The sequence below is a fragment of the Python bivittatus genome, unplaced genomic scaffold, assembly GCF_059951505.1.
Source record: "Python bivittatus isolate LINGU-HERP-01145 unplaced genomic scaffold, Pbiv_v1 ctg000480_np1212, whole genome shotgun sequence".
Lineage (NCBI taxonomy): Eukaryota > Metazoa > Chordata > Lepidosauria > Squamata > Pythonidae > Python > Python bivittatus.
Window position 1 is genome coordinate 78,670,785 of NW_028277075.1, and position 19,176 is coordinate 78,689,960.

Sequence of the window (19,176 nt, forward strand, 5' to 3'; positions counted from 1 at the left end):
AAAAGTAGGGCTGCTAGTTTCCCTGGCTTCATAGCACATAAAAAATAATAATATGTAATTTCCCACATTGTTGCTCCAGAAAGTTGCACAGATTCTAAATATGTGTGCATGACATACCTTATGCATATTAATAATGTTACGCTTCTCCTCTGCAGAAGGGAAACCTGCCCACGACTGAAGTGTAACTAATGATGCAAAGCTTTTTGGAAGAGTGTGATTGTTTTCCCTTCTTCCCATGTGTTTTTGTTCTGACCCTCTTTGTATGTATGTGTATGAGTGTGTAACTGTTTTTACTCTGCTAACCTGGTTCCTGTCTCTGGTTTTTTGGGTGTTGCTGTTTGTGCCGTCGCCATGTGTTCGCTTGCATGCAGTTGAGGAAGGGCCCTCCTGTGCCGCCACCTCCAAAACTCACTCCATCCAAGGAGATGAAGCAGGAGAACATCATCAACCTGTTTGATGACAATTTTGTCCCAGAGATCAGTGTGACAACCCCCTCACAGGTTAGCTTCTCCTTCTTCCCTGCCCTCTCTTGTCCTCTCTTCTGTCTTTTTCACCTTCATTTCCCCCCGTTTTCCTTACTAGAGGTGTCAGGCCAAGAAAACTGTTCAGGGGGAAAGCAAAGTCAAAGGGATATGAACTGGGCCAAAGGAATAGTGAGTTTCACCCCCAAAGAATTGGTCTGGAATCTTGATCTGAAACTGAATGGAGAAGAAAGCATATTGTACCGAGAGCACCCACTGTCTTCCTTGGTGTCCTTCAATATGATTTCCGAGCTAAATAGGAGAAGTGGGTGGGAGGGAAGCGGAATGCCAAAAGGCACAGAAAACATTGTGCCTAAGAGCACAGAGTTTTAAGCCCCCCTCCCACCAAATGACCCCGGCACTCTAGCCACTCTATAAGCAGGAGTTCTCATACAATGAATTGGAAACCCCAGGAGGCTGTAAGCAACTTGAGCACGTTTCCTTCTTTAAGGCCTGCCCACACAAAGAGCACTGTCAAAATTCACCCTGGGCTTCGCTCCTCGTTTTGCCTGCACAAATTTGCAGGGGACAATTACAAGATGGCAGTGGTTGATTAATTAAAATTTAATTATTAAAGTGCTATGTTTATCTCTTCCTAAAAGGAAGTTATTATTTTTATTTATGGTGAGGGTCATGCAGATTTGTTTATCGTTTTATGGAGCTGTGGTACCACAATGTTTGAAAATCCCTGACACAATGAAGGCCTACTTCTGGACATTTAACTCTAAATCTAAAAGAATGGATTTGAATAGTGGGAATTGGAGCCCCAAACATGGGCTTCCCACCTGCTTGATTCCCTTTAAATGATAGTGCTGGTGAGATCATTTTTTGCTGTTATTTTTAAAAGATATTCTTAGCTAATATATGTGCAGGGGCTATGCCTTTTTAAAGGCTCGTGCAAGAGTAATCTGAAGTTTCATTGTGTTTTTAACAGCCTCCTTTGCTTTTGTCCAGCTCAAGTGTGGGCTGGCTTGTCCTTCTTGACAATTACCTTACATGATAAATGTCCGCTCCACCAATGGTTTTAGGAGCTTTGGGATTATACTGAGATAGGTCATTCCCAATGACTTGCATTTCATTATTTTTACAAATTGTTAGCATTCACCAGGCTTCAGAATCCCATGACCTCCCAAGCTAATCCCTGAAAACAAATTTGGTGGAGGCTGAGAGACTTACTTGAAAAATAGGTGAACCTTTTTTTCCCAGAGATGACTCAACTCTAGACCCTATGATAAGATTAAAAAGCAGCCTGATCAGTTTTCTGGCTCCATCCTTACAACTTTTGTCATTGTCATCACCATCATTGTGATAAATCCTTTTTTTTTTTAATATTCATAAAAAGCATTCAGTGGCACCTCTAGAATGTGTGTTTCCTGACTCCATTCTTCCTTCCCTACCTCAGCATGGTGGCCTGCGGCTTTTACCTCTTCCTCCTGTTCGACGACCGAAACTTTGCGTGGAGGGCCTGAAATTGGGAGAAAAGGCAAGTGTAGGTCTCAGGTTACCAATGTGATGGGACCACCCCACAGAGGCATATGGACATTGCATATAGCATTCAATAGCTTGGTGGATTAGAATTTCCTTTTCACTCTGGAATAGAAAGCAAGATGCAAACTGGCTATTTAGCAAGTTTTCAGTCTTTTTTTTGGTAAAACTTTAGATTTCAGTATAAGACAAAGAGTAATGTGGAATCATCATGAGATAACACAATGAGCACTGGATAATAAACAGAGACTCTTCAGACTCAATTGGGAATCCCCAGAAGAAAGGAAAAGTGACCAGGCCAGCTTCTAATTATCTCTTAGTTGGGCCTTGGTTTTAGTGGGTAAGGATCACCTGTACATGAAAAAACAAAGGGAAAAGAGAATAACTTATTTCTCAACAATTATTTTGTAATATAAGATAGAAGACAATGGCAGCAGCTATATTCAAGCATGATCAGAAGTTTATCATTTACATTTATTTTCATTATATAATAAAACTGCACAGTATTTGGAAGAATGCCTGTAAAGCAAGGATAAGTGAATTGGTGCCCTCCAGGTGTTTTTAGCCTCACCTCCCATTAAATCCAGTTACCATGTTCAATTGGGAAAATGTTTATGGGAGTTCTGGTCAAAAACATTACCAGGAATCTGTCACTGATGGCCAGAAAGGTTAGTTCAAATTATAAATAAACAGTGAACAGGTATACAGGAGCGAGAGAAAGACATCCCACCCTACTGTACCCTTTGGCTTCAAGTAGCAGATTTTGAATCCTCTGATTTAACAGAGATTTTTTTTAATGAGATGGGGAAAATAGATACCATTTAATTTGCCTGCTAGTTCCAAAATGTTAGAAGATTCTGTTCTCTGTTTTAAAAAAAACCCGTTCTGAAACTGCTGTAAGCATAGTAGTTGGGAAAAGTTTTAGATAATGTGTCTGCCTCTTTTTCTCTTGTGAACCAAATAGCTTTTGAAATTATGGGGATTTAGAGTGGGGAAAAGACATCAGAAAAAAACAAAACAAAACATCTTCTGGAATGCTATTTCTCCAATCCTTAAAGTAGATGCAGCTGTACAAAGATGCTAATCCATTGCCCTGAAAGACTCTCATATGGTTAGAGTAAATATGTCAGGTCAAGTGTTGTCCTCCGTGACAGACAGAAGACAGATTTATGGCTGTGCATTAAACATACAAGCAAGCATTGCTATTTTATTTTTGGAGGCTGAAGAATAGACAATTTGAACCTTATGGGATTTTTTTTTTTTTGACAGAACTGCCTCCACGCAGGAATTCCAGTTATAAAACTTGAATATGCTTTAATGTTTGAGAAAGCCGTGGGCCACTGAGCAATCTTCCATCCTTGTCTGCACCTATCCTTTCCCTGTAGCATGCCTCAAGCATTTTTTATGCCATGTTTTGTATTGTACGTTTCTGTGTAAAACACTTGCATAAACAGACAATTCTGACTGGGACAGGTTCAGAGTACAGGATACCTGAACTGGAGAGTATATTTAGAAAACAGCTTGAATTTTCAATGGACAAATTTGTTCCTAGAGCAGCAACTGGAGGTGGGGAGGAGGAGGAGGGATAGATATGGACACGTTTCTATTTTTAGTGGGGTCAATTATTTAGGAAGATAGAGAAAATTATCAAGGAAGAAGACTCTTCAACATCTGGGGCAAATGACAGGTAAGATTCCAGCATGGCTATGACCTCATTTTAAAATGTTATTTCATGTACATGAAGCTCAAAAATCAGACCTTACTTCCAAGGAAACCTTTGTCAGAACTCTTTAGGTGGAAAATACCGGTTAACTGAATGTTTTATGCTTATATTGTGAAGTTGAAGGAACAGGAACCATCTCTGTTGAATTAATCAGTGGATTTTTTTTTCTTTTTATAAAGAAAGTAAAAATTACAGTAATATGCAATATAATAGACTGTTTTTGCCTGAATTAATCAGTGGGTTTTTTTCTTCTTTTTATAAAGGAAGTAAAAATTTAAAAAATACAGTAATATGCAATATAATAGACTGTTTTTGCCTGAAATATGCATATACAGTACCAGATTGCTTTAGTTTAGAAACACCAGATATCCTATTTACTCTGTTTGAAAACCAGAGTAGTTTTATTTACCAGATATTTCCTCTGTTTGAAAAAACGTTTTGCTATCACAACCCAGTTTAATAAGAAAAAAATCATTATGTTGAGCAGGGCCAGAAGGTCAAGTTTTAATGTCAAGGAAATTACTTAAATAGTAGAGATTTGGTGAAATCTGTTGACAGAATTTCTTTATCATCCAGTAGGAATTAGGAAATGATTCATTTTTTTTAATGACATAAGGGAATATTATGAATATGCTGTTTAATAATGCCACTTGGTAAGATTATATGATCTGCTTGACAATAAGAGAATGCTAGTGTTTCTGTCTTGCTTGCATGCAATGTATCTTGAATGTTTAAGATAGCCCGTAATTTATTATTATTGAAAAATAACAGCCTAGTAAGCAATATGTTGTATTGTGGCAGAATAACAAAGAAATAAATTAGCAGAGAGAGGTTCTAAAGAAAGAAAAAGATGGTGGTACAGAAATGTTTTGAGACTAAATTAGAGGTTTTCACCGAAAGTGCTATACAAACCAGTTTTTTAAGATAACCAGGGACGTGGTATCAATACAACCGTTGTCCTGGAAATTGTAGGCCCACCATAAGATTTGAGGCAGTGAATTCTGAGAGAGCCACAGTCTTTGGATGGATGGATGGATGGAACTTGAAATTGATCTGTTAATAGGCTGCCTGGGACAGTGGTAGAATAAATGCAGTGAATGGGCTTTGTTAAAATGTTAATACTTGAATTTCATGACCCACTGTCTGCAGAAGTGTTAAGCACATTATGACAATAGACATATAGGAATATACATTTTATACATAATCTTTAGCACTTTCACGTTTCGGATAACATCTTCCGCATGCCATCCATCTTTTTTAACTGTCTAACCAGCAATACTGATTTTTTTTCCTTTAATGCTGCCAAGTTTGATGCCCCTGGGTCCTTCCAAGAGGGAGCTAGCCTATTGGATCTGGATTTTGATCCCATTAAAGCAAATAACAGCCTTGTAGGGAAGTCGCCCACGCCTGCTACCCAGGTTGGTTTATCATTGTCATTCCTTAACTCCGTGAATTATCAGGCAATAAAGACCTCATTGGTTCTTACGGGGAGGACTGTGTGGTGTGACAAATGAACTCTTGGTGATTAAAACAAATATTCAAGAGTTGCATAAATCTTGTTGATCAGTAGTAACATCTGGTGTTTATTTAATGTATTTAAGAGCTCCATATCCACTATTCCTTAAAATAATCCTACCTTGTACAGCAGACAGTGCAAGGGGTTTGGGAGAGGAATAATAGTTTGCCTTTAGCTAAGCTGCAATACTAGTCACTGCACATTACTAGCTCTGAGCACTTGTAGCAAATTTTGACAGGTTCTTCTGTGATCTTGGGATAACAGATAGGACATTACAGTGGCTGTTTTCATTCCCAGAATTGATGTCCTGTTCTCTGATAGCCTGATGGGAGCGGGCCCTGCTGGGAAGGTGGACAGCTGTTGTTATCAGTGTTACATTGCCAGAAAGTCTCAAAATGGGGCATTCTATGAGCTAGATGGAGACAGTACAGAGGAACTATTTTTGTGTCTACGGGACACAGGTCCATTAGTTATGACCAGGAGTGAAAAAACTCTGGGAAAAATAAAATAGGATGACACATTTCTTCTGCCGTGGCCCATATGACATGGCAAGACACTGAGTAAGACAGTACCTCCACCTTATTGCTCCTACATTCTCCCACTTACAATTTAATCTGTGAATTCATGGCACACTCACTGTGCAGCTCCAAATAAGTTAGATAACAGCTGTTTGCTGTATATATTTAGTGGTACTACATAAAGGAAGGGCATTAAGGAACTCAGTTTCCTCAAACAGGTGAAGTACAGGTAGTTCTCATTTAGCAACTGCCTTGGATAGCAACTGTTTGCAAATTCAGTGGTAGTAAACGGTAATAAAAATTCATTTTTTGACCAGCGCAGGCATTTATGGCAACAAAAGCCTTCAGTGTGAAACTTATTAAGGTCTGGTCAGTTTCAGACAGCAGCTGTGAGCCACCAGAGGGTTCTAATCAACTAAGTAAGGTCACAAAGCTGAGCTTGTTAAGTTGCAGTTAGCGCTTTTTAGGGACACACTGTGCATGGAGAAAAGCAGTTCAGGAACAGATTGCTTGTTTAAACAATCCCTCCACCCTGCAAGGGGGCAAAAAAAAAAAAAGGAAAAAATGGGTCAGGCACAGGACACTGTATGAGAGAACTTTATCTGATTGAGAGGGCAGGAGCCAGCGATCTTTGTAGTGTCTGTCTCTCAATCTCAGTCATGTGATTTGCTTAGTGATCATTTTGCTGGAACCATTTACAGTCACTAAACGAGGACTACCTCTACTTTAGAATCAGCACATAATGAAAGATTGTCATTATGTTCCTTCCAGATTGCTTTATGCAGTAAACTCTGTGAAGTTCATAGCATATTCCAATCACTGGACCATGAGATGTAGATTAGTAATCAGGCATACCATAAAGTATTAGTAGTTAGGTGCCATTGAGTTTGATGCAACTCCTGGTGGCTGCATAGACAAACATTCTTCATCTTGTACTGTATTTAGTTGTAATTCACAGTTCTTTGAAGGATGTTTCTTTGATCCCATTCATCCATCTTATCTGCCATCTTCCCCCTTTTAAGTGCTAAATTAAAGAGTTCAACTACTGAAATTGATTGATTGCTCATGGGCCAATAAGTCAGTGTCAACTCTTACTGACCGCATAGAATCATTATCTCCAGGAGGATTTATTCCCAACCTGGTCCTTCAGTTCTTAACTACTGAAATGGACAATCCAAAATAATAAACCATATTACTTAGCTTCAGTGTATGATACATTACTAAACAGTTTGCAGTCATATGGTATGCTTGCACTTTTTATGTTGTTTGAAATAATAAAATCTTAATGCATTTTTTCCCATTGCTCTTTGCTATGCTTAGTCCTTGCCTTGGGATTTATGGGAGGTAAGATTTCTATTAATGCAGTTTCATTGCAAAAATTATGATGTAACACTTAATGTTTGCAAATGCTACTTTACACCATTATTGTGCGAGGACTGTCATGTGTGTCTTGAGTCTCTATTCTCATTGAGGGTAGAACAATCTAGTCACACTGTCAGAATACTTCCACATTAGAAACCTCTGGCAAATTCAGCAGTGCAAGGAACAGCATTATTTTACCATTTACATTCTTTAGATAAGAAATTCTTTCCTATTGTGAGCAATGGCTGATTAAAGTTTCCCTTATACTGGGAACATGGCAGAGGGGTGGGGAAGGCCTTAGAGTTTTCTGATCCCATCTCTTCTTTTACATTGTTCACTTTTTGGCCTTTTTGATCTCAGATATTCCAGCTGTAGCTTTGGAAATTGGCAAGGATGATAAAAGGTGGAATGTTTGAAGAGATCTCCCTAGTGTTAAGGAGAACATTCAAAGCATCCATGGTACTCTAGAGGCATAGAATTGCTTCTTAACAGCAAATACATTTGCAAATTGCCAACACCTAATGTAGTTAGCTTTATGATATATTGAAAAAAACACAAAATAACAGGAGAAATACCATCTTTCATCAAGTGTATCTTTTATGTCCTTTCACAAAGAAGAAAAAAACACCCTAACAATGAATATAAGCACTTAATTTCAGTTTTGCCAATTAAAAAGTGTTTTTCCTAATGAATATAGATAATTCCTGTTACTAAAAATTAAGTATTAAATGAACATTGCGTAAAGTTTGCACCTCCATTTCTTGAGATTGTGGCTCTAAACACACTGTCGTATGATTACAAGCAAAAACTGGGAGAAGCAATGATAAAATGCCTTTGATTCACAAGAAGAATATCGTTTTGTTTGCTGGTTTAGGTTGCATGTGGTAGAGTTTCAACAGCTTTGGTAGTGGTTTCATGCCATGGTACTCTGTGGTATCTATCACAGTTTCTACGTTTGTGTGCAGAAGCGTTAAAATGAGGTTGACAACTATGTGGTATCAAGTGCTATCAAATCTTTAATCTTGTTAATATACTTGGGTATTTTGGAATGAGTGCTTACCAGCTCATGATATTTTACTTCTCTGTGCTCTTGTATTTTTAAAAGCCTTGTTCTGATTTCTTCTTGTTTACAATGTTTACTTCTAGCTATGTATCTCCTGATATAATTATAAAGGGGTTATCAGATTACGCAGTTATACAGTAATGGCTTTAGACTAACATTGGGACTGAAATCATCATTGGCCAAGTGATTGTTGGGTGTAGCTCACTTGATTTCAAGTAGTGTTTTTACTATTCTGTCTGGGCTGTGCCTTGTTAGTTACTAATAATTTTCCTCCATTAAATATCCATTTAATTAAATATCAGTATCATTGAGACCATAGATCCAGTTTTAATTACGCACGACTGTAAACCATCCTCAGTGGGAATGCATAATTATCACTCTGAACACAGAAGCTTAGTGTGGGTTTTCCATGCTTTCTGTTGCTAGAAAAAGCCATTTATGATGAGCAGACAATGAGTTAGAGATGATATCGATGCCAGATGTTGGTAGGGAAGGTGGAAAGTTATTTCAGAATCTATCCTTCAGATCTATTCAGGATAAAACAACAATTTACAGTAATATCCAGGAATTCCCTGGAAGGCTGATTTTCTTTATGACTGATGCACAGACAACAGTGTTTCTTTATTCATGTTTAGTTCTCTATATTCCAGCAAGATCTTGATTTTAAGGAGAAAGGACAACTGGAGATAAAGGCCAAGTGTCCTTTTAAAATAGAACCAGCAATATAATGAGATTCCACATAAAATGACCTTATTTCAGGAGGTTTGGAGGGGGTTGGGGCTGAGGCAAGGAGGTGCTGCTGTTCTGTTGCAGGGGCAATATTGTGAAATATCCTCCCTTGGGAGATCACACTGGCTCCCTCTTTGTTGGGTTTCCACAAGCTTCTAAAGATCTAGCTTGTTTTGGAGGGCCTGCCCCTGATTTGAGCTGTTGTTGCTGTCTGTTATTCTCTTTCTATTTTTGTAGTGTCATTGTATTTTTAATTTTTATATGGGGTTTGTTTTATATTACATTTTTTAATGTGAGCTACCGAGAGTCATTTTTGACTGTGGTGGCATACAGATGTGTTTATTAAATAAACTCAGTATAGCACTGCCTACATTACTAACATTGCATACCCTCCCCACCTCCCCCTGTCAAACTATTTCACACTTTTGCTAGAGGATTGACTGCATAAATAATATTGCACTGCTTTTCTCCTATTAATTGTCCAAAGGTATAAAGCAGTTGGATCTTATCTGCCCAGCACATCTAATTACCCTGGAACATTTTCACTGCCTGCTGTCTTCTCACAGTATTCTTTTCATTATTGTATCTTCCCGTACCCATGACTTTCTCTCCCTGCTGCCCAATTTCTGTTTCCCTCTTTCCTTCAAATTCTGTATGCCAGCCTGAAAAAACTCCCTCTAACACTGTGCAATCTACGGATCAGTTTCCTGCCGATAATCCTAGCAATACTGTATTTGTGGTAGACTGGCCAATCAGCCAACTCAGGTTATCAGCCAAGTAAGTAGAAATGTAATTGTTTATAATGGTCATTAGGGATGGCCTGCCTTTTGAAGTCTTAATGTTGTACCCAAAACATTTGAAAAATGCCAACTGTATCCATAGGCATCAACAAAATTCTGATTGGTTACAAATATATTTTGTACCAAGATTTATATGCCCCTCTTCTTCAGGCAACTCAGGGTAGCAGCAAATGCCGTTTTGTTCTAGAAAATGGTTTTGTACTAGAGAAGGTTTTGTTTTGTTTTGTTTCATTACACATGAGATGAGATCAGAAGTAACTGGAGAATAGGGTTGGGTGACCATCTTCATTTTACCTAGCTTGTTTATCTTTAAAGTGCATATAATAATTTTTGTGTGCTGTATTTAATGAAGCATACAAGGGATCATATACTTGTGAGTTGTATGGTAATACATAACATCTGGAATATATAAGCTGTAAACCCTGATTTATTGGACTTAAGATTTAACTGACAACATTTCTTAGATCCCAAAGGTCCTAACAGTTAACACCATCCAGTATCTACTCCACTGCTTAACTATGGCACTCTCTTCACTGTCTCTGCAAGCTCCTCTAGCTCATGAATTGGCCTGGTCCCTAAGACTAGGTGACCATTCTGACTCCGGTGCTCCTAGGCTCTGATCCCCAGTGTCCATGTGTCACTTGGTTGCAGGTCTTCAACATGCTGATCTGACAGGCTTGGGGTTGTCACAGTTGCCTTTGATTGTAGCTGTGATGCTCAAACACAACTTGTGTTGCCTCTTCCTCCTCACATTTCTGGTTCTCCACTCATTCTTCATTTGGCAGACACTTGGCTTTCCCCTATTAGTCCATGACACCCCTTTCCCCTGTTAGTCCATGAAGAATAAACCGATGCTTTTATAGCAATATTCCATTCCTTAGAAAAAAATAATATAAAGATTATACTGTACAAAGAAAAAGAGTTTCCACTGTTCTTTGTCTACTAAGTTCACAGAATATAACTTCCATCTATGATATTTTTTGTTATCATCATCATCATCATCATCATCATCATCATCATCATCATCATCAAGAAAAGAATACAAAACATGCTGGGTCATAAATACAAGTTTAGCTTGGTGTTTAACCTAAGTTAAAATTTGGTTAAATTCTGTTTTTCACCCGCAAACAATAAAAATATAAAGGAGGTTTGAAGGATAGGGAGTCAGTTTATACATGCTAGATAGATGATGATAGATAGATAGATAGATAGATAGATAGATAGATAGATAGATAGATAGATGATAGATAATAAAATAAGCTCTGATCCTGCCATACATGAGGATACCATTATGAATCTGAATCACAAAAAAGAGATCCCATTAGTTCATCAGCATGTGCGATTGTGTATGTATGTGGGTTTATTTTTACTGAGTTCATCCTCAGGGGTAATATCTGAGAACTGATAATATATTTGCCAACCCCCAAATTGCAAATATTGTATTTATACCAGCAGCGGTTTCATTCTATTATCTCTTTAGTAATGTTTCCATGGCTGTGCCAGGTGGCAGCAGCTACTGTAGCTGATCTTGGAAAGTTAAGTGGATTAGACTGACTACCTCTTGATGGGAGACTAAAAGGCTAGATTAGGAAGTAACCCAGTACCCAGAATGCCATGGCAAACTTCTTTTGTGTGGTTACCTGACAAGTTACAGAGACTTGCCCCCAAATTCACCAGAAGTCAATTCAGACTTGAGGGAGGCGTTTTCTGTTAAGTTTGCGTGGGCATCCATTTCATATACTAAGAAAAAAAATCCAAAATCCATAGTTGGGTAATACCTTTTTTTAAATTTGGGATTTTAGAATTTTTTTCCCTTGTGGCTATAACACAACCCTGTGTTATATGTTATAGTCATGTATAGCATAGTAATTAATATACTGTAGTATAGTAATGTAATCTATACAAATGTATAATATAGAATATCCCATTGTCCTGATTTATATAGCTTCAGAAATTATATTTCTTTTTAGAAATATTCAAGTTTTTCAGAAGATTAATATTTTATATTTTGTTTGGAGGTTATTTAGTTTCCTTTGTTTTTGTTTTAAAGGCAGCTAATGGAGGAGATTATGCATGGTGCATAAAAAGTTGGCAGAGTAGTATTTTTTTCTCATAATACTAAAGCCGTGACTCAGGTTCTGGACCACCACCAACAAAAAAACTCTTCTTTCTGCGACAATAAATTTAATGTTTTGAATTAATGGCTTCAAAAAAGAGATGGGACAAATTTGTGGAGGATGTCTTAAAGGGCTTCTGATGATGGCAGTATGGCAATATCAGCTGAGGACAGGTTTATTGCCTATGTGCTATACTTAAGATCTTCTCAAAAGTATCTGCTTGGCCAATAGGAAATCTTGTGAAAGCTTGGCTTTAGAATTGAATGTGCCATTACTACATCTCTAGCTTCACCTTTGTGGACCATGGGTGGGTGCTGAAAATAGAAAAATAAAAATCTAAACTGTGACCCCCAACCACACTTGTTTTGGGTAACAGTAGTAAATCTGATAACCTTGTTTTCAGTGTGGTCTATTACCATATTCACATTTTAGTCTGGATGACTCTAGGATTAAGAATTTTGTTTCTTAGCTGGATCATAACAGATGATGACAGTGCATGTGTGCGAGGGGAGCTCTATTGTATGGTCATATCATAATTTTCCCCATCTGCAGTTAACTCTGCTCATGTTCATATGGTATCATTTTTTTCTTGGCTGATTATTTCTTTAAATTGTTGCAGAGTAAAAATATCAGCTCTGTGTCTATCCGTTACTACTGTATCCTATTTCCTCAAAGAGGCAGGTTCTGTTGTTGAAAGAAAGCTTATTGCCAAATTCGAATTAATCATAATTTCCTTTTAGTTCTCCAGTCCCTTTGTCAGCCACATTTAAATATTTTACTTAACAGAACAGCAAAGAACTATAAAATAGATATGGTAGGTTTCACATGGATAGGAACAATAGTGGTGGTGGGAAAAAAACCCTGACATTTGGCAGTTGTATGGAAATCAGGAAATCCTGGACATGCTCTTGATTTATGTGCTGAAGGAAGGGCTAGCTGTGGAAAGGTGTAGAGATGATTGCCAAGAATATTTTTAGATGTGAAGGTGTAAAACCTTTCTTGCTTCAAGCAATGTTATAATGGAAATGTATCATCTTAATTGGCTAGCTTTCATACAGATGGTCAAATCATGCTTCTGCTTTCTCTTCCACAAGAAGAGAAACAGTACAGGAGCATGTAGAAAGATGAACTTCCTTCAAACCTCATGTACAGAAATATCAGAGGACAGATGAGCTTGACCCACACAAGGCAACCCTAGGAATTTATAAAAAAGCTAACATTCTAGCCTAAGACTACTTTCTTCTCATGAAGGTGATGCAACACGGACCTGCCAATACAGTACATGAATTGGGAGTGTACCGATGCCAAGCAGCTTGCAGCATGGATGTGGCTATTCATCTAAGAGAGCCACCTGTTCAGCTTTGACCTGCAGAGACCCATAGTTCAGATAAGCCCTAAAAACAGAGCAGGTCATGGCAAGTCTCTGCAAAGGTGTGGGATTGGTTAGGCGCTTTGAGATCCAGGAGTTTAACTGGGTTTTGTGTTGCAGTCCACAGAAGCCACTCCTGCTGAGGCTGAGGGAGCTGGCAAAGAAGGAGCAGCTGGAGCTGAAGCAGCAGCTAAAACCGAAACTGATTCAGGATCTGCCTCAGTAAGACAGTAGGCAAGGGAGAGGGAGGAGGGGGTCTCGTTCTCCCTTAACAGTTGTTCATGTTTAGGACAAGCAGATGTGAAGCTAAAAGGTTTAGCTCTTTGAGCAGTGCCATGTGGACTGAATCCCTGATTGGAGATTCTTTTGATTTGGACTATGGAACAAAGCCTGTTACTCATCCATAGATGGTCTTCTCTTAAAAAAAATTCCTTGATGCAAATAGCTAAACATATTCCTGTAGCATTTGCAGTTCATTTGAATTAGGAAGAATATATCTGCTTATATATTCAGTCCCAGTTAATCATCTTGGAACTTTTATGTGTGCCCAACAGCTGGAGCTACATTTTTTAAAACTTTTCCCATTGCTGAAGTTAGCTTTCATTTGCTCAGTATATCTAGTTACACTAAGAAATCTGGCCCAAGGCAAGAAATTTGTTACCCTTACAAAATCACAAAGAGCTGTTACTGCTGGGAATGAGAATGATGCTGAGGACACAGAAGTTAGATGTTTCCACGATAAACACGAATATCAATTGTGGATCAAAAAAGGGAGGAAATTGTCCAGAATTTCTGCCTATTACTACAAACCTAAATGTCTTGTAGTAGAATCTGCTATTTATTCCATTAATCTTTATGCACACCAATTTCCCTCTAATATTTATTGCCTTCTGTGGTTTCCTTTTCATCTTCACATAAATCATTCTCTTTACCTCAGCCACACCTCATACCTAATTCCTAACCTCCACAAAGTACTGATACTTAATGAATTTTTGAATAAAGGATTCATATTCAGAAATGGTTACTGGGATGATTTGCATTGGTCCTCTATGTTATTTCTCAACTGGGCCTAACTTCAGTCCTTTAACCCTGTTTTATTTCCTTCAGAGTTCTCTGCCCACTGTAGTGGTGGAGACTTTCCCAGCCACTGTCAATGGAACAGATGAGAGTGGAGCCCACTCCGAGAGGCCTGACATGCCACCAGGGTTCCTCTTCAAGGTAAGCGTTTGTGGTGGAGACACACCTGAATATTCATCCTAGCCACGCAGCCACCCCAGAATGCATTTCATTCTATGCGTCTTGAATAACTGAAGCTGTAAAATGGAGAATGGACTCACTTGAGGAAGCCCTTGATGAGAACTCAGTGCGCAGTATTATATGAGTTTAGTTTGGATGCAGGAAACTCACCAGCATCACATGTAATACTGATAAATTAATGTCTGTTGTAAGAAGAAAGGTAAATAGAGTAGACTGTTTTGGATATAAGCTGTTACTGAATGTATAACTTCTAACATTTCATTTTATTATTTATTTATTAAATTTATATAGCTGCCCATCTCACTGCTGTGACTCTGGGTGGCTTACAACGTTAAAAATCCAAGAAACAATACAAAACCAATCAAAAAATAACTGCCCCCCAAAAAATAATTAAAAACAATAAAACTATTAAAACCGTAGAAAGCATAACCTGAAGGCAACAGCATTCATTTCCCTAAAAGTACAATCATTGTGTATCATAGAGCTTTCCTGAATACTTAAGAGATTAAGGAGCAGTGGGTAGGCTGCACTGTAAGAGTTCAGCTGTACTAGATATGTATAGATATAAGATCTCTCCTAAGCCTTACTGGAACCATTATTCTTGTGCAGGTACAAGCCATGCATGACTACACAGCTACTGACAGTGATGAATTGCAGCTGAAGGCTGGGGATGTTGTCCTGGTGATTCCATTTGAGAATCCAGAGGAGCAGGTATGGAGATAACGTAGCAGGGGTGTTGCATAACTAAGATGGTTTGTGAAGTCCGGCAGTGGTCCAGTTTCAAGAAGACTTCAGTTCAAATCTGCATTTGACAATGGAGCACGTTATGTGACCTTCGGCAAGTCAAACATTTCAGTTTAACCTCATGATAGACAAAAGAATTAGTAAATCTCTACTCTTTCAAGTAGTAGGTTATTTCTTTAAAATGATGGGATGTTTTTCCTAAGTATAACCCAATGTTGCATGAGAACGATGTGGTTTGATAGAGATCTGCAGTATGAGATGAATAGTGAATATTGAATTTCCTAATCCAGATGGAGGTTATCTTTGGTTAGTGTTACTTTTTAAATTATACAATATATAACTATCAGTCTGTAGCTATTTGGTTTACCTGATTAAGACAGGAAAAGGAAATCAGAACACTACAGTGGAGGGTCTCATTGCCCTTTCAACCAGCAGAATATTTTTCTAAGTATTAAAAAGGACTCCTTAATTACCTCATCCTAAAAAGGTGAGTTAACTTATCCACTACTGTACTCTCTGCTGTTTTCTGATTTCATAATAATTGCTTTTCATCCCTCTCTCTGCCCTGCAAATATCTAAAAACTGAGATGGAATTTATCAGTACAGTGTTTTCTTCTCTCTTTTCATGCTCTTTTTGGATGCCAGTAGATGGCGCTGTGTTCTTATACAGAGGACAAGTCTTGATTTCATTCATTCCTTTTTGTAAAGAGAGTGAACCGGGGTTGGAAATATTTCTTAGTCAATAGTACATTTTGTTTACCTTGTATTTCCCCCCCTGTGGTTTAATTGTAAACACTAGTGCTATATCAAACATTAAAAAGGGTGCCTCACCTGTAGAAGGCTTGGTGTCGATTTAGAGGCTTTCCTCCAGTTCTCTGCGTGGCTGTGCGTACATGGTCACTTCTGTTTGCTGGCATTCCCAGCAACAAACGTGCCTTGTCTGCCTCAACAGGTGCAGGCAACCGGAGAAAGCCTTTGAAGCAGTCGAGCCTTATGAAGGATGTGGCTGCTTTAACGCTTTTAGAAGGCGTGCTTAGCTGATGTCAATGTGCCCTGTGAAGTATTTATAGACCAGGACTGTAAAATAGATAAGCATATCCTGTAAAAGCATAACATCAATAATATAAATTTTAAAAGGAGTAAAAAATACAAAAACTTGCAAATAAATGTTACAAAACTTTACCATTGAGCCATAAGCGTAAATCACATAATCACACCAATCAGTAACAAGATAGTGCAAGTCTTGAAAAGCAATACTTTTCAAAGTGCTCCTTTTGAATGCTTTGTCCAGCTCTAGTAACTGCATTCCCCCAACTTGTCTTTGGCTGGGGAAAGAATTTTGCATGATGGGGGATATTCTCTTTCTCTATTGTACTTTGAAGTTCATCATAGTGTTGTTTCCCACAGCCCTGCCCATGGGCTTTCCTTCTGACCTTGAGACAGGAGGACACTAGAAAATTGCTGTCTGTTTGCCATGCCTCAAAAATGAAAATAATAAAGTTGTTGGTCTCATACAATGTGTGGGGGGAAGGGGGGAAGCTGCTGGCAATCAGTAAGGAGCAGTAAAGGGAACTCTTTCTCATCTTCCCGCCCCCAGTGTAGATCCCTTGCTACATGCCACCTTAGCTGCATGCTTGCTGGCAGGGAAGTGAGGAGAAAGGACATAGATCCTTCCCCTCTCTGCTGACTCCTTCTTCTTCTCCCCACCCCAGCATGGATCTCTTGCTGTCTCTCACCTGGTGATTTCTCTCCTTTACTCCCATGCTTGCTGGACAGCATTGCTGCCCCCCTCTCTCTTCCAGCTGTCATGGGAGTGGCAGCAGTATTCTCCAGAAACCATGGAGGTAAAGTCAAGGAACACTGTGGAGAGAGGCAGTGGGGTTTGCTGGTAGGAATATCAACCTGGAGCTAAAAAGGGGGGAAATTGGCTGCTGGGGAAGGCTGTTCTCGCCAACAACCAAGGGAGAAATGTTCCTGGAGATTCAGAACTCTATGGCTAGAGTTGGTCACCAACCAATTTCAGCCTTCTCTTCCATGCATTGATGAACTGATGCATAATGAAGGGGCTGCACTGTTTTCCCACTTCCTTGCCGGATCTCTTTGATCCATCCTCAGCCTGCCTAAGCCATTAGTTGGCCTTGAGATGGAGGCTCCAGTATAAGGACCTGTCCACAATAACTGGCAAGTCAGAACCTCGACAAAGGAGCTGTGTAGATATTTGGGACTATTTAGCTTGGGGGAGAAAAAGGTGACTTAAGGGAAAGATAAATATAAAATCATGCATGGCATGGGAAAAGGAGAGAGGGAGTCTTTCTTCTATCTTTCAAAACACTCGGACCAGGAATCAAATTACTGGAAAGAGATTTAGAAGAGACAAACGAAAGCACTTCTCCATACAGGTAATAATTAACCTGTGGGATTCATTGCCACAAACTGTGGTGATGACCACTAACTTGGATAGCTTTAAAAGAGTATTAGATAAATTTGTAGAAGACAGTTCTGTCAAGGGCTGTTGGTCTTGAAAACTCAGTGTCCCTCTAGGTTGGGAGTAGCTTGCCTCCAAATGCAGGAACAACTGTGGGAAAGGAGTATGTCTGTACTGCACTTCCTGCTTGCAAGCACCCCAGAGGGGTGAGAAGGAACACAATGGCTATTCACAACTGCAGTAATAACTGATAATAATTTTATCACCAATAAGTAACTTTATTGCTTGATTTAAAGTTCAGGTTCAGTGACCTTAGAGACAAATAATACCCTGGTGTTTGTTGTACCAACTTTTCCTCTTTTTCTTCTGTCTCTGCCAGGATGAAGGATGGCTGATGGGTGTGAAAGAATCTGACTGGCTTCAGCACAAAGAATTTGACCAATGCCGGGGAGTTTTCCCAGAGAATTTCACTGAGCGGGTGCAGTGAACTCTTGCAGCTCCTTAGATAGCTTCTCTTCAACAAGAAAGGAAGAGGTGTTTTCTCCCCCTCTTCCTGAGGAAGGTCTAAAAAAATAATTGAAAGAATGTTTTTTTAAAGCAGCTTAAAGGTTGGATTCTTCACAGAAAACAATGTTTTAGAAGTACACTGAATCAAAGTATTATCAAAGATATAGATAATAAAGAAAGACAGGTTGGAAAAAAATCTTTTTTCTGTTTGAGTTGAATAAGGTCAATTCAGAAGGTTGTCACTGAGTGGTGGAGCGATGTTGTGTGAAATAGGATGTGCTCAGCATCATAAGCTGTGAATACTAGCAGTCCTGTTGTCCTGAAACTACACAATAAAGTTTATCTTGTGGGAAGGCACGGTCAACTTGTCTTGTGGCTGAACTTGTTTCTGTGGCACTCCCTACAAATTATACAAACATGCTGCCCCGAGTCCAATGCCTGTCCTGTGTTGTGTGTGTGTGTTTGTGTTCTCCTTTTGAAAAATCTAACCAAAATTCATACATTTAAATGGGAAAAAATTACTTGTCAGTGCATATAGGAAAGAGAGCAAGCCTGCGCCTTGAAAGGTATGGTTTAAGGATGACATTGGTACCTGCATTTTTGTCCTATAAGAAACAATCACATGGGAAAAGTATAAACATAGCTTTATTACTATTGTTTTCATACTCTTTTACTGATTTGTTAAGCTGAACTTTGAATGGGTAGGTGCTGGCTCCAAATTCTGCAGTATCTAATAGGAAGAGATGAAGATGATGAAAAATACATATAATTACACCAATGTAGCTGATTCTGCTTTGACGTTAGAGGTCACATAGATGAGGTGATGGAGTAACTGCTGCATTTATGTAACTTATAACTCTGTTTGCATTGCTCTGCATCCTAAACAATTATCCTCTTGTGTCCTTGCTCCTAGGATATATTTATCTTGTATTTAAAAACTCCAGTGGGTAGAAATTCTAGGGCTACCATCTCTCAGCTGTAAAAACCCAGACAGTCACTAGATGGTTGCAAAGAGTTAGAGTTTAGTGGTTGTCTAGAGT

General features: G+C 38.8%; 1 protein-coding gene across 5 annotated transcripts in view; it reads left to right on the plus strand.

Annotated features, from left to right (window-relative positions):
- The window catches only part of BIN1 (bridging integrator 1), a 108,565-nt gene extending 90,065 nt beyond the window's left edge, over nucleotides 1-18,500 (plus strand). For 2 of the 5 annotated variants that reach the window (XM_088146404.1, XM_088146399.1), the window contains 6 exons: nucleotides 372-500; nucleotides 1,924-2,004; nucleotides 13,324-13,425; nucleotides 14,311-14,421; nucleotides 15,070-15,171; nucleotides 18,009-18,500. In XM_088146404.1, the coding sequence (XP_088002530.1) occupies nucleotides 372-500; nucleotides 1,924-2,004; nucleotides 13,324-13,425; nucleotides 14,311-14,421; nucleotides 15,070-15,171; nucleotides 18,009-18,116 (633 nt within the window). In that variant the 3' untranslated portion in view covers nucleotides 18,117-18,500. The remainder of the gene's footprint in view (nucleotides 1-371; nucleotides 501-1,923; nucleotides 2,005-13,323; nucleotides 13,426-14,310; nucleotides 14,422-15,069; nucleotides 15,172-18,008) is intronic. The other 3 variants (XM_088146401.1, XM_088146402.1, XM_088146403.1) reach the window with 3 other exon arrangements.
- The last annotated feature ends 676 nt before the right edge of the window (nucleotides 18,501-19,176 follow it).